General features: G+C 37.0%; 1 protein-coding gene and 1 pseudogene across 1 annotated transcript in view; one reads left to right on the top strand and one right to left on the bottom strand.

The window, feature by feature from the left end:
* Positions 1–8,652, top strand: part of Alkbh8 (alkB homolog 8, tRNA methyltransferase) — a 58,227-nt gene extending 49,575 nt beyond the window's left edge. The window contains exons 10-11 of the mRNA XM_051155866.1: positions 4,134–4,283; positions 7,902–8,652. Of these exons, the coding sequence (XP_051011823.1) occupies positions 4,134–4,283; positions 7,902–8,459 (708 nt within the window). The 3' untranslated portion in view covers positions 8,460–8,652. The remainder of the gene's footprint in view (positions 1–4,133; positions 4,284–7,901) is intronic.
* LOC127198075 (heat shock cognate 71 kDa protein-like) lies at positions 902–2,880 on the bottom strand (annotated as a pseudogene).
* Positions 8,653–8,981: the final 329 nt, after the last annotated feature.

Consider the following 8,981-nt stretch of genomic DNA (forward strand, 5'->3'; position numbering starts at 1 on the left):
TTTAATGATTTTTTGTTTTACTTCCAGAGTCATGTATTTAGGGTTTTGGTTTGTTTTATTTTTCTTTGAAAAAATTAAAAATAATGAAGATTCACTTGGGTAGATGGCTCAACAGGTCATACAAGTTCTTGTCATTCAAAGAAAAGGATGAGTTGAAATGCTCAGGACCCACATAAAACCCAGATGTTGTAGCATATGTCTGTAATTCACTGTCTCCTCCAATGAGATGGGAGATAGAAAAAGGAGAATTCTTGGAAGGTTGTGGGCCAGCTAGCCATGTGTATATGACAGTAAACAAGAGAGTCTGAAGTAAGCAAGGTGGAATGCAAGGACTAATGCTTGCGGTTGTCCTCTGACCTCCACATGTATGCTGTGGCACACCCATGCATGCCAGCATGCCCACACATGAACATAAACACAAGTACACGCATAACAAACAGAAATAGGGAAGAGTAAAGGAAATATTTTTAAAACTAATATGAATTTTTATGTCACTGATCTGTACGCAACACAATGAAGTATGTGGCTTTACAAGAGTTCTTGAGTTCATGCTTTTGCTTCTATATAAGCCATCTTTCTGTTCTGTTGTGGGCACAGTACAAAATTATTATGAAGAATTTCAAATACCTGATACAACCCATGGCATTTATAAAAAAAAGATGAAAAAATGAAACAACAACATGATGTTTTTTGTTGTGTCAATTTACATAATTTTATTAGACATTGCATTTTCCACTCTAGGATAGATACAATGTTATAAAGTGCAATGTTCTTTCCCTGTGCACATGTTCCATGTTCAGGTATTGAGAATGCCCGGAAATTTATTGTAGCAGTTTAATTTAACTGCCATGTAACTTGCTAAATAAATTTAGGTCCTTCAAATGTTTCTACTTGGACTGACTTAATCCACCTACTCAATGGTGGGGCCAGATGGAGGTGCTCCACCACCAGGGAAGCCGCCAGGCATTCCTCCTGGCATGCCACCAGCACTCTGGTACAGCTTGGTAATGATGGGGTTGCAGACTTTCTCCAGTTCTTTCTGCTGGTGTTCAAACTCTTCCTTCTCTGCAGTCTGGTTCTTGTCCAGCCAATTGATGATTTCATTACACTTGTCTAGAATCTTCTGTTTGTCCTCATTCTTGATCTTGCCTTGAAGTTCCTCATCTTCAACTGTTGCTTTCATGTTGAAGGCATAGGACTCCAGTGAATTTTGGAGGAAACCTTATCTCTCTGCTTCTCATCTTCAGCTTTGTACTTCTCAGCTTCCTGGGCCATGCACTCAATATCCTCCTTTCTCAAACGTCCTTTGTCATTGGTGATGGTGATCTTGTTCTCCTTTCCTGTGCTCTTATCTATAGCAGAAACATTAAGGGTGCCATTGGCATCAATGTCAAAGGTGACTTCAATTTGAGGGACTCCTCGGGGTGCTTGAGGTATGCCTGTGAGCTCAAACTTTCGAAGCAGGTTATTATCCTTGATCATGGCCCTTTCACCTTCATACACCTGAATGAGGACACCAGGCTGGTTGTCAGAGTAAGTGGTGAAAGTCTGTGTCTGCTTGGTAGGAATGGTGGTATTCCGCTTGATGAGGACGGTCATGACTCCGCCAGCAGTTTCAATACTAAGGGAAAGAGGAGTGACATCCAAGAGCAGCAAATCCTGAACATTCTCAGACTTGTCTCCAGATAGAATGGCCACCTGGACAGTTGCACCATAAGCAACAGCTTCATCAGAGTTAATGCTCTTATTCAGCTCTTTCCCATTGAAGAAGTCTTGCAGAAGCTTCTGAATTTTGGAGCTTCTAGTGGAACTGCCAACCAGGACAATGTCATGGATCTGTGACTTGTCCAGTTTGACATCTCGAAGGGCCTTTTCTACAGGGTCCAATGTGCCACGGAACAGGTCAGCATTCAATTCTTCAAATCGAGCCTGAGTAATGGAGGTGTAGAAGTCAATTCCCTCATAAAGAGTATCAATCTCAATACTGGCCTGTGTGCTGGAGGAGAGGGTGCGCTTAGCCCATACACAGGCAGTACGGAGACCCCTGACAGCTCTCTTGTTCTCACTGATGTCCTTCTTGTGCTTTCGTTTAAACTCAGCAATGAAATGGTTGACCATTCTGTTATCAAAGTCTTCTCCACCCAAGTGGGTGTCTCCAGCTATTGATTTGACTTCAAAAATTCCATCCTCAATAGTGAGGATTGACACATCAAAAGTACCACCTCCCAAGTCAAAAATCAAGACATTCCTTTAAGCTCCAACCTTCTTATCTAAACCATAAGCAATAGCAGCAGCAGTTGGTTCATTGATAATTCGAAGAACATTGAGGCCAGCAATAGTTCCAGCATCTTTCGTTGCCTGTCGCTGAGAGTTGTTGAATTAAGCTGGCACTGTGACCATAGACTGCATTGGTAACAGTCTTCCCCAGATAGGCTTCTGCAATTTCCTTCATCTTTGTTAGAACCATAGAGGACACTTCCTCTGGGTAGAAACTTTTTGTTTGTTTGTAGAAACCCTTTGTATTCTACTTGGACCTTGGGCCTGCCAGCATCATTCACTACCAAGAAGGGCCAGTGCTTCATATCAGACTGAACAACAGCATCATCAAACCTACGTCCGATCAGACGTTTGGCATCAAAAACTGTGTTGGTGGGGTTCATTGCAACCTGATTCTTGGCTGCATCCCCAATCAATCGCTCTGTGTCATTAAAAGCAACATAGCTCAGTGTAGTATGGTTACCCTGGTCATTGGCAATTATTTCCACCTTTCCATGCTGGAAGACACCCACACAGGAGTAGGTGGTGCCAAGATCAATGCCAACTGCAGGTCCCTTAGACATGGTTACTCGCTTGTAGGCCCAACCGTACTGACGACGAGACCACACAAAACCCACAAAAGCTGGCACCGCGTTCAATGAGACCCCCAACAACATGATTTAACTATAGTTTGTGGAGACTCTAACAATACAGATGAAAGTCTTAAGCCAGGCTTGGGCTGCTTCTCCATCAGTGGAATTTGTATGACACAATGCATGTGCTTTCCTGTTAGTGAAAAGGAATGCTATGTCCAAACTTTCAAAAGCATCTAGCAAGAGAAGAGATATTTCCTCTTATCTTGCTTGGCTACTATTCTGTGTGTGTGTGTGTGTGTGTGTGTGTGTGTGTTTCCTAACAACTTTTGTCTAAATAACCATTGAGCCCTACCTTTAAAGCTTTTTACAGTCAGATTGGATTTTTTCTGTTGGCTTTTAGTAAGATTCAGCTTTCAGTCACAACTGGACATACTTATGGCTTGGCTCCTGATGATTTTTTTAACTGAATTTAAATGTAAGAAAACATAGCCTATTATTTCAGTGGTAGTACCATCCTGAGTTTCTGCTTATTTGCTGAGTTGTAAAGAATATAGATGAAAATAAATAAATGTGATCAACCAGGTGTGCATCTTAAACAAGGGAGAGATTTAGGAATGGTGCTTATCCCTTGGAACATTCCTTTATTGGATTATATCAAGGTAAGATTGCTAGTTCTGACTCTTTATTCCTCTTCATAAATTAAATCAGTTCTAAGGATTGAATATAGACATTGTTAAATACCAATTGGAAGTTGAACACATGTATTAAATATAACCAGGATGGCATTGTAGTTTAGCACAGCCAAGAATTATTTTGATAAGAAAATTTATATTCTTTATTTTCAGAAGGACAAGAGCCTGAAGAATTAATGTTTATTATAATGAAGAAATAATGAGTAAATATGAGCTCAAACTGGCCACTACTGTTTGATAAAATCTGCCACTTTAATTATAAATTCTTTCCCCTTTTATTTATTTTATTTTATTTATTTATTTATTTATTTATTTATTTATTTATTTTTAAAGAGAGGGTTTTTCTGTGTTGCCTTGGCTGTCCTGGACTGGCTTTGTAAACCAGGCTGGTCTCAAACTCACATAGATTCACCTGCTTCTGACTCCTTGAGTGTTGGTTTGAAAATAACTGTTTTTTCTGACGACAATATGACCTTGTACTGACTGTTACAACTTGTAATGTTCTTTTTTCCTTGTGAATACGAAGCTTGTATGATTAGTCCAAGGTATGAAATAAACTAAATGCTATAAATTTTTTTCTCTATCCCAGATTGGGTGTGATCGTAGCCTGAATCTTGTGAACATTTGTAGAGAGAGGCAGTTTCAAGCCTTAGTCTGCGATGCACTGTCAGTTCCAGTCCGAAGTGGGTCTTGTGATGCCTGCATCTCTATTGCTGTCATTCACCATTTTGCAACTGCAGTGAGTATTGCTTTTCTCTCTATACGAGCTTGTAACTAAAGTGACAGAAAAGTTTGTGTGTGTGTCTGTGTGTATACATGTGTATACATATATACACACATGTATTTATTTATAGATTTTTTTGTGAGTCAAAATAAGCCTTTCTTTCCTTAAATATCTTTTTTTTTTTTTAATTTTTCTAGTTTTTGTCATGGTATCAACATGAAGTATCCTCCAAAAATAAACATTTTAAATGATTCATGTGTTGAAGGCTTGGCCCAAGCTGGTGGCTCTATGGGAAGGTGAATAGGGTCATGAGGGTGCTAATTCCATCAGTGGGTTAATTCCTTGCTTATATTATGCTGTCTGGGCTAGGAGCAAGGGTTGATAGAAGGAAGGAACTCACCAGCGGAGTGACTTTGAATAACATATCTTATCCTGGGCTGCTTCGTTTCTCTCTGCTACCTGGATGCCATCGGGTGAGCAGTGCTGCCAGGATGCTTTCTTCTTTGTGTTGGTCTGCTCAGTGTAGCACTAGGAACAGGAAGCCAAATGTACGTGGACTGAAATCTGAAAGTCTGCAAACCAAAATAAATCACCAATTCTCAGTCATCTTACCATAGTGACAAAAATTGATAATTCTTCTCTTTGATTACTTGCCTTATAGCCTCAATATTGTTGTACCTCCTCCCTTGGGTTTCTGACTAGATTGTCTTTGATATTTTTAATAGTTACCATAGGTGATCAATACCTATCCATGACATTAGACTATCTTAAGGTGTTATGCTTAGCTCTTATATCTTATCAGAACAGCATTTAGCTCCTCTGCCTATATAATATATATTATTTTATATTATTTTTGTTGTTTTAGGTTCTTGGTATTTATTTGTAGTTTTTAATATTTACTCTATCTAGTCCTTCTTTGAAACACTTTTAAAGTTTTCTGAAAGACCAGCTTTCTTTTGCTTGAAGAATTCTCTTTGCTATTTTTATTTAAGTATAGTTATGTTGACTGCACATCTAAATTTTGTGTCACTAAATTCTATTTTTTGAAGATTTATTTACTTATTACATATACAGTGTAATATACATATACACATGTACCTTCACTCCAGAAGAGAGTACCAGATCTCAGTATAAATAGTTATGAGCTACCATGTGGTTGCTGGGAATTGAACTCAGGACCTCTGGAAGAATAGACAGTGCTCTTAACCACTGAGTGATCTTTCCAACCCAAACTCTACTTAAAAAAAATTATTTTGACTATATTTTGAATTCTAAGTTGATAATATTTTCTACATTTGCAACCTTTTTATCATCTTGTTTTCTTCTAGGTAATTTATCCTGACTTGAATTCTAGCTCAATATTTCTCTGTTGGAGATATATGCAATTTGCTGTTAAATTCATGTGTTGTTTTATATTAGTCTAGAACTTATTTTTTTTCTTTATTGAAAAAATTTTTTTTAGTTTTGTGGACATATTAGCTCTAGTTATTTTAAAGTCTTTGAAATTTTATTTATTGATATTTTAAAATGAAAAATAAGTCTTTTCTTGTTTTATTCATAAGTGAACACATGTTAATAGTTGCTTTAATATACTCATGTAAACTATGTTGTTACAAAATAATTAAAATGATAAGATATAATATTTTTACTTTATTTGCATTTATTTAATCTGTTGTGGGTGTGTGTATGTTAATGTTAGCCACAGTGTGTATTTGTAGGTCAGAAAACAACTTTGGTTGAGTTCTTTCACCACATGTGTTTGAGGAATTGAGCTCAGATCATCAGGCAGTGGCCAGAGCTTTTACCCACTGAGCCATCTCTTTAGCCCAAATTATATAAGGTTTAATTCTTAATTACATTGCTTATAGAAAGGTGGGTTTTTTTCTGTTACATAACAGAGAGCTAAATTTTGTCTCTTATACAAAAATAGAAGGCAATAACTATAAAGCCTTAAGATGAAAACAATAGTATAAACCCAGTTTCATTTTCAAGTAGTATATCACTTGATTTTTATTTAAATTAATAGAAACTGTAACAAGTAGTAAATCAACTGAAGAAATATGAGAAGCTTACAAAAATATATTGAAGCAATAGTAATAATTATTGTTAAATATATTATATTTGTTTTAGCTCATATAAAAATTAAAATACCCGAGTGATGGAATGGTCATGGAGCCTACTCAGAACTTGAATTCAGTTCTCAAATGGTAAAACACTTGTGGTGTTGAAAAACAGTATGCATCTTGAAAGCTGCAATATATAATTATACATCCTTTATTTAAAAAAAAGAAAGATAGACAAAAGTGAACAGAATATCTCTGCACAGAAGCTATACTCATTGGTGGTTAATTAGTGGTGGGAAAGTATCTAAATCTAATGAAATGATAGATAACTCCTTTTCTGTCTGTAAAACCTGAGGATAAAGTTTCTTAGAATACATAAGCAATTGAAAACAGACTGTGATAAGTAGCCTTTCTAAAATGAAAAGTTATTTTCCTTGCTTAGTTTCTTATATTTCTGGAAGTGATACTTACAAAGAATCCAGGTAACTTTGAAAAACATACTCCATAATCAAATAAGTCAAAATTTCCTTCATTTTCCTAGTTAAAAAAAAATAATAATAATAAAAGGATGTCGTTAAATCCACTTATCTATCTGTCTATCATTATCTATATCTATCATCTATCTATCTATCTATCTATCTATCTATCTATCTATCTATCTCTGTCTCTCTCTTTCTCTCTTGGCAGTAGTTAAACACCCCCTAGAAGGAAAAAACTAGTTCTAGGTCTGGGGACCCTTTGTCGAAAGGGAGCAATTTGGAAAGTGATAGCAGTGGACACCTGGTGCCTTCTTCTGGCTTGAGGGTTTACTTTTATAGTCTGTCTTTTCCTCTGCTTTTGAAGCTTTAGTCATGATTACTTTCAATATACCTCATAGTGGTTGTATCATCATCATCATCATTTTTGTTGTTGTTGGATTCTGAGCATTTTATTAAATGGTCTGAATTCTTTTGTCCTCTTCCAAAGAAGAATAAATTAAGACCAACAAGTACGTATAAGATGATCACTTTAACTCTTTAAAGATTGACTCTCTGCTCCACTGGGGCCAGATTATAGCTATGTGACTTCTGTTCCTTCCTCACATAGCAAATTAAGCTTGTTTTATATCTGCACCATTGTACTTTGTAGACCTTAAAGTTATCTTCTGTCTCTCCAGCAGTTAGATTGCTGAAACCTCTTCTTTGCTTTCTAACTTCCCAGCTACTTCTCTGTTGTGTTTTATCCAGCGTTCATGCAGTATGGTAACTGGAAGATGCCTTTAGAGGACTTTGCATGCAGCCTTTGGAGGCATTTCTCTCTAGTTCCTCCTTTATGATTCTGACCCCTACATTGCAGCTGCTTTCGCTTCTCTGCACTCAGAGCTTGGTGTCCTTCTTGTATTTTATTCCCTCTCACTGTGAATTAAAGTCACTCAGGTCCAGCCTGTAGACTTGTTTACTGTGCCTTAGCCAGGTGTCTTATGTACAGCTTTGAGCATCTGCAAACAGTCCTACATTTAATTGTTTTCCCACTTCCTCTCTCTGTCTCCTCTGGGTTGATAAATCAGTCTTTCATTTTCAATTTTTTTTAGGAGCGCAGAGTGGAAGCTCTCCAAGAACTTGCCCGTCTCCTGAGACCTGGTGGGCAGGCCCTTATTTATGTCTGGGCAATGGAACAAGAGTACAAAAATCAGAAGTCCAAGTACCTTAAAGAAAACAGAATTAGCCAAGGAGAGAAAGAGGACATAAACAATGACAGATTCATGGAAGCACTACCTGTAAATCAAATGCCTGATGGAGTCAGTGAAGACCCAGCATTGTCTGTTCCCTCCACTAATAACATCAAGAAAGGAGAGTATAAGTCAAGGAAAATTTCTAATTCTGAGCTTCCTGTTCATAGAAATAGGACTTCTTTTCACTCTCAAGATGTGTTGGTTCCCTGGCACCTCAAGGGAAACCCTGGTAAAGACAAAGCTGTTAAGTCATTTGGACTGGCAGGATGCCCCAACCCAAGTCCTGTGTTTCATCGTTACTACCATGTTTTCTGTGATGGAGAATTGGAGGCTTCTTGCCAGGCTTTGGGTGATGTTAGCATTCTGCAGAGCTATTATGATGAAGGAAATTGGTGTGTTGTTCTTCAAAAGGTCTGATCATTTATGTGAACATATCATGTGTAAAGAAAAAATGCCTATGGTTTTGTTTTATTTAGAGGAGCACTGATATCAGAGATTACTTACTTAGCATTCTGTCTGCTACTGTAGGCTGACTTCACAAACATAGGTTCCTTTCACATGCCTTCTAAGTACAGTGTTTAAAAGTAATTGGCATTAACTTATGAAAAGTCTGTGAAACTTATGAAAAGTTTGTCTAAGTATATAGCATTTTGAAAATAAGCTTTTGTAATTGTTTATAAAGCACCTAACCTATGTAGGATTGTAACAATACAACTATTGTATTTTTAATAAAGTGAATACTCCTGAAAAATATGAAGTTATCTGAAGTATTACCAGCAGCTGTTTGTTTCCCCCAAATTATAGTAAGTTTTTCACTGCATAATTCTATCACATTATTGATGCCCAGTAAAACTTTAGCCATATGATACTCATAAATTAATAGAAACTTCACTCAATAGATATTTACCAAACTCATACCGTGTACTGAGTAGTATTAAG

This window comes from Acomys russatus, chromosome 14 (assembly GCF_903995435.1).
Source record: "Acomys russatus chromosome 14, mAcoRus1.1, whole genome shotgun sequence".
NCBI lineage: Eukaryota > Metazoa > Chordata > Mammalia > Rodentia > Muridae > Acomys > Acomys russatus.